General features: G+C 42.5%; 1 protein-coding gene across 3 annotated transcripts; it reads left to right on the forward strand.

Moving 5' to 3' along the window:
- The first annotated feature begins 1002 nt into the window (after positions 1-1002).
- Positions 1003-6464, forward strand: LOC124488470. Of its 3 annotated transcripts, XM_047051068.1 has the most exons (6): positions 1003-4315; positions 4846-4914; positions 5035-5109; positions 5320-5386; positions 5479-5515; positions 5678-6464. In XM_047051068.1, coding segments are annotated over exons 1-5 (2097 nt in total). In that variant the 5' UTR covers positions 1003-2431; the 3' UTR covers positions 5481-5515; positions 5678-6464. The 3 variants fall into 3 exon arrangements, 2 of the variants coding, with proteins under 2 accessions (XP_046907024.1, XP_046907023.1); XR_006958708.1 differs by lacking the exons at positions 5320-5386; positions 5479-5515; positions 5678-6464 and having other exon boundaries at positions 1003-4914; positions 5035-5063; XM_047051067.1 differs by lacking the exons at positions 5035-5109; positions 5320-5386; positions 5479-5515; positions 5678-6464 and having other exon boundaries at positions 1003-4691; positions 4804-4937.
- The last annotated feature ends 270 nt before the right edge of the window (positions 6465-6734 follow it).

The following is a 6734-nucleotide window of genomic DNA, read 5'->3' on the forward strand; positions in this document are numbered from 1 at the left end:
ATGAAAATAAATGTACTATTGTAAATGTGTACACACCATATGAATCCTATGACCTTGAGGATGAATTTCAGAACAGGTTAGCTTTTATTCAGTCCTTCATAGAGGACAATAGTTCATGTTGTGTCTATGTCATGGGTGATTTTAATGCTGACATGTCAGATAAGTGTTTATTCGCACAACATCTGCAGCAGTTCTGTAATGAAACTAAATTAATTATATCAAGCGTTATTGCCTGATACAAGTTTTACCTATATAAGTGAAACGTGGCACACAACTTCCTGGCTAGACCATATTGTAACCACAGCCGATTCTCATGACTCACTGGAAAGTATAGAGATGTGTTATGGGCTGGCCACCACTGATCACATACCAGTTGCTATGCTGCTAAATGTTGAGAGTGTACCCTTGTTGCTGGCCCCCCAAGAAAACTGGACTGGTCAAAATTGACCAAAGAGGTTCGGCACAGATATTCTCTATTAACTAATTCTCGGATATGAACTGCAAGGATAAACATAATGCTGAAAAGCTCTGTGCCATGTATGATGATATTGTCAAATGTCTTTATGCTTCCAGTGAACCTTTTATTAATCACAAGAGTAAGGTCCCTAACGCACGGCCTGTCTGGAATGAGTTTGTGTCTGAGCAACATGCTGCTGCTAGAGAAGCCTTTAGAGTCTGGTCAGAGGCAGGCAGACCCAGACAGGGAGTGCTGCTTGATAACAAAAACCTCACAAATGCTAGATTTAAATATGCACTCGTTTCATTAAGAGAAATGAAAACACAATGAGAGCAGACTCGCTGGCCAGAAAGATGCAGAATAACAATCTTACTGACTTCTGGAAGCAGGGCTGGACTGGCCATCGGGCGTACCGGGCAATGCCCGGTGGGCCGGCAGGCATTTTGGGCCGGGCCGGGTCCATTCAAAAAAAAAAAAAAAAAAAAAAAAAAAAAATTAAAATATAATTATTACAATTTTTTTTTTTTTAATGGACCCGGCCCGGCCTGGCCCGGCCCGGCCCGGCCAAGTCACACAGCCGAGGCCGAGGGCCGAGGTCCCCCATGGCACATAGGTGCGTGCAGGCCAGGCAGGCTGTCAACTTCACCTGAAAGTTTAAAAAAAATACTTTGTCCCTGGCGGTCTCAGGCAATTACTCATTATGATTAGTTCTATGCTGGGCCTGGCCCAATCACATACACAGCAGAGGGCCGAGGTCCCGCCCTTGGGTCTCGGCTGTCAATCAGTCACGTCACGTCACTTATTGACACTGACAGAAAAATAGAAAAAACGGAAAGGAGGCGCGGAGAAAGTCCGAGATAAAAAGAGAAAAGCCCTAGAGGCAAACTCTGCAACATGTGCTAAAATATCGGACATGTTTGCCGCGACAGCTGGCCCGGCTTCATTAGCACCTGCGACGGTGGAAATTGCGGCGGCGGAGGCTGAGGAGGATGTCGGTGATGATGGGGACGGAGAGGTGACTGAATGGCGGCCGAGGCCAAGCGCAGAGATGGGTGGCGCTGGCGGCGGCCCGGCCCCGGGGCCGAGCTCAGCCTCAGACGAAGTGGCGGCGGTAAGAAGTTGAAATTTAAGTTTGTGTTGATAAAGAAATATTTGTTAAGCTAGATTCCTAAACTTTAACACAGTATGTAGTTTCCTAACAGTTAGCTCCTGCGTTATAACAACATGTTGTACAGAGTAATCTAGACTGAGCCCGGTCAAAGTGGCTATTTTAGCTAACACAACAGTTAGCCCACTAAACATTTGCTAGCTTTTCTTTGGGGAGTTAAATAGCTCTGTTGACTGTGTATTGAAAGAGCATCACTTTGCTATTGCTATTTGAACAACATTAATGTGAGGAAGCTGTCAGTGTTTAATTGCTTTATTAATTTATTAGGCTTTATGGGTAAACAGCTTTTTTGGGACATGAAAACATAGATAAAACTTGTTTGTGAGCCAGCTTAATAAACAAAATTTAGACAAACATGTATTCCCTGGAGAAAACATGTGTTCTAATATTTCTTTTGTGTGTGTGTGCGTGTGTGCGCTATGAGTAGACTTTGTGTCCAATTTACAGTGTTATTTTAGCTTGCTTGCTATTATGTTATAGTTTGCAGGTGTTATAGCTTACAGTTATTATTTATTATCATGTAATAGTGAAATATTGCTATTTCTAATTGCTAATAATGATTATTCATTAGTAGGTAACCAGAGAAATAACACTAGTGAAATTAATGCTCCTGTCTCTCTCTCTTTCTCTATGTTTAGTCAAGTCAGACTGTTGGAGTAGGAGTGGAGGAGTCACAGGAAGATCAGGCAGTTGTAGACTATTTTAGCCGCCCTCATTCCACAAAAAGGCAGGAATTCTTTAAGTTTCACCCACAGCAGAATGCCACAAACCCTGTCATCCAGAGGCTCTTCACAAGAACGGACGACATGGCATGGAAATGGCTGACTTATAGTGATGAACGTAATGCTTTATTTTGTTTTCTTTGCCTTGCTTTTAGCAAGCCCAATGACCCAAGTTCTTTCATTGGAGGCATGACAGACTGGAGGCATGTGCACCAAAGAATAGAGGAGCATGAGAGAGGCATGGCACATAGACAGTGTGCTGAGGCATATGTATTAAACTGCTCCAGAGCAAGTGTTGATCACCTCCTTGAGGGAAGACAGCTGAAAGGACACCGTGAGCAGGTGAAGAAGAGACGTCAGGTGTTGGAACGTGTGGTGGAGGTTGTGAGAGTCTTAGGGAAGAGAGGCTTAAGCTACAGGCAGGAGCACAATGAAGCTGCGTACACCTTGGACATCAACAGTCTCGACCATGGCAATTTCCTAGAACTTATTATATTGTTGGGGAAATATGATGTGTGTTTAAAGGAGCACCTCAGCAGTGTAATTGAGAAAAGCAAGCAGATCCATGCTTCAGGCACACAAGGCAGAGGCTCTCTCATTACCCTCCTGTCCAAAACAACTGTGGATGCAGTAATCGATGCTATCAAGCATTTAATTCAAGAGAGCATCTCAGCAGACATCAAAAAAGCCGGAATGTATTCTGTGCAGCTCGACACAACACAAGATGTTACAGGGAGAGAGCAGTGTTCTGTGATTTTGAGGTTTGTGACGGATGCAGTCCATGAAAGGCTGGTTGCAGTCGTACAATGCAGCACAACTACAGGACAGTCGTTTGTGACGCTGTTAACAGAAGTCCTTGAGAGTCTGCAATTGGACATAGGCCTGTGCATTGGAAACGCCACAGATGGAGCCTCTAATATGCAGGGTCAATACAGAGGTTTCTCTGCATTAATGGCATCCAAAAACCCCACCCATCAGCATGTGTGGTGCTATGCACATGTCTTGAACCTTGTATTGTCCGATACCACCCATAGCGTCATTGAAAGTGGATCACTATTTGACCTGCTGAACGACATTGCCGTATTCATCAGGGACTCATACACAAGAGTGAGTGTGTGGGAGACCGAGAGCCAGGACAAGAGGCACAAACGCATCTCAACAATTGGAGAGACGAGATGGTGGGCTAAACATCATGCCCTGAGGAAAGTTTTTGGAAACTTTGGCAGACCTGATGGCGGCCTTTTTGTTGAAGTGGTGTCCACACTTTCTGCCATAATGAAGCTGAAGTCACTTGCATCAAATGCAAGAAACAAAGCCAGAGGATACAGAGACGGCTTACTTCGATACGAAACTGTGCTCACAGCTCAGTTATTCCTCCGGGTATTTGAGTTCACCTCACCACTGTCAAAATACCTACAGACCGGAGGAATGGACATCCTCTCTGCACATAGGATGGTCACCACAACACACGATTCACTTACAAAGATAGCAAGAGATTTCCCGGCCGTCAAAGATGCAGCTGACTGTTTTGTCCATTGGGCAAATGAAAAGCTAGAGGAGCAGGATGATCTAGATTTGGAAGTGGAGGCAGCACTACCTCAGAAAAGGCTAAAGAAGAAGAAAGTCTTGCCAGGAGAGATGGCCCAGGATGAAAGCCTCAGTGATTCAGAGAAGGCCTATGAGGTCAATGTTCACCACCAGATCCTGGATACAGCTGTTGAGGCCATGCACCACAGATTCCTCACTCATGGCACTCTGTATGCAGATTTATCCCTCCTACATCCCAAAAACTTCCCCCTCATCCAGACCAGTGGCGGTGCACTCCCTGTATCTGCACTTCAAGAACTCAGCAAGTGTCTAGTTGTGTATGACAGCAGGGCAACTGTGACAGATCTACAGATTGAACTCAGAAACTTGGCACAGCAATGGGACAGGCTGGTACAATCACAATTGGATAACTACGCAACTAAAGCAGTTGAAGAGGAATCAGATGGCCAAGAAGAGATGGAAATAATAAGCAAAACCTGTGTGTCTTGCAAAGAGTGCCCCCTGTGCTGCTACAAAATCCTTCTCAGGTTTAACATGCTGACTCACGCATATCCGCTACTTGGGTTGGCATACAAGTTTCTGCTAACCCTGTCAATAACTCAGGTAGCCTGTGAGCGGTCATTTTCCACCCTTCGCTACATCAAAAACCGACTGAGGAGTTGCCTGTCTGCCAGCAAACTGGAAGCCTTCATGTTGATGGCCATTGAAAAGGATGTCCTTGTGTCCCTTGAAACTGACACAGTGATTGACAGAGTTGCAGAGAAGAGCGAATCAATGAAGAAACTGCTTTTATAAGGTGAGATTTATGATAAATAAATACATTTGTGTTAAATTAGTGGATTTAATAAAAAATGTTGACAGAAAATAATGTTGTTATTGCTTTGCTCTCTGCTCTCCTCCTCTCTCAGGGTGCCCTTGCTGTTTTCAGTTGCTCAAGTTCCTGCTCATCCAATTTCATTGCCTTGCTACATATTTGTTCTTGTGGACTATTGGAGGGCCATTCAACATTTTCTCAACCAGTATGTATATCAGACTGTTGTCTAGCTCTATTTATTTTTTTAGTCATCAGTCCTGTCCTGCTATAATGCAATTGGTTTGTATCACTCACTTTTTGTGTCTGTCAAACTCTTTTTTTTAAGGCTGCCCTGTCCCCCAGGGGTGTTCCAGGGATGTGCATTTCATTGGTGTGGACTTCACAGGCATTCTTCAAATTTGTAAGTTTACAATACTGTTGTTTTGTGTTCTTGCTGGCATCCACCTGGATGGTCATAAAGCCTACTACTTTTACAGAGTGACTGTAATGAATGCAACTATCCATTATTGTATTACTTTAAAGACACCAATACTATCAATGTAAATTTTTTGAAACATTCAAATTTTCACTGTTCTCTTGACCCACCTGGCCTCTCTTTCTCTCCCCTTAGGTAATTTTTGGAGTGAAGGATTGCCTTCCCCTGATGTGGAGTTCACGTGTGTTCTTTTTGTTTCATTGTGAGTTTACTAAATAGCTCTTATTTTGATTATAGAAGAGACAGTATCAGATGAATCTATCATATCTGACTGCTCCTTTCTGTCTCCCTCAGAGCACCAAGGTCCATGCAGCCTTTTGTCTCAGCATATGTAAGTACAAAATGAGCTATTATCTCTCTGTTCACCTAAAGATTATTTAAACTATACCTTAACTTACTCTCTCTCTCTCTCTCTCTCTCTCTCTCTCTCTCTCTCTCTCTCTCTCTCTCTCTCTCTCTCTCTCTCTCTCTCTCTCTCTCTCTCATACTTTAGGGTGCCACTTTGACTTACTGTGTTATAATTTGGTGTGTTCTAGTTAGTGTAAATAAGATAATACATATATTGTGTATACTTCCTGTTGTTGTTGTTCTCTGTTCTTGCATTTTTTGCTGACTGTGAGACGGTTCAAACTGTACATATTATAAGCATTAGTCATTTCAGAGGAGATTTGACCTAGCTGCAAAACCTCCATTGTGCCCAAATACAAATGCAGAACCCTCTCTTCTTCAAAGTCCTGTAATCTGCCTTGTTTTTTTGAGTGTAAACATTTTGTAAGCGTCTAATCACGAGGATCTAATAGTTTTTTTAATCTCCACTCCTGTTTTTACATGTGGCCATTGAAAGAACAAAAGGTTATTTTGGGCTATTATATAAAAGATTAAAATTATGATCGTACCTAATTGTTTAATTTCTATTTTTATAAACAATGTACACGTTTGTATAAACAGTATTTTCATTAAACACTGAAAAGACATCTCTAGCAATGTTTCTTTGACAACCACTTTCACTTCAAGATGGGTATTGTGGCATTGTAGCCATCTCTCCAAAGATGAAAGTCTCTGTAAGTATAGTGAAAGAGTGTATGCATTTTTCAACATGGTTACTCTCATCCATGTAGGCTACTGCGCTTTATTTTAATTGTTGAAACAGCACAATATGCGCATATATCCTCTGGTATGTTGTGTGCCTCCGCATATCGTATAAATAATCTTGGTGGGCTGCCATGGCCAAAAATGCCAGGGCTGATTTCTTGTCCCAGTCCAGCCCTGTCTGGAAGGAGGTCAAGATCATAAATAATAACAGAACTCCCCTCCCTTCTGATATCAAAGGGGTTAGTTGTCCAGAGAAGATTGCTGATCTATGGCATGAGCACTACAGTAAACTATTTAATTGTGTTCAAAGTAACACAGTGAGAATTGATAATCAATATAAAGGTATCTCTGCAGACTTGATAGTTAGATCAGTAGATATTTATGATGCCATCCACATGCTAGACAACAACAAAGCTTGTGGTATGGATTCCATTTCTGCAGAGCATCTAAAAAATGCC

Source organism: Hypomesus transpacificus, unplaced genomic scaffold (assembly GCF_021917145.1).
Source record: "Hypomesus transpacificus isolate Combined female unplaced genomic scaffold, fHypTra1 scaffold_137, whole genome shotgun sequence".
NCBI lineage: Eukaryota > Metazoa > Chordata > Actinopteri > Osmeriformes > Osmeridae > Hypomesus > Hypomesus transpacificus.

What these genes read in the sequence shown, in the direction of transcription:
- LOC124488470 (XM_047051067.1), top strand. Translation starts at nt 2,432, where the DNA reads ATGGCATGGAAATGGCTGACTTATAGTGATGAACGTAATGCTTTATTT.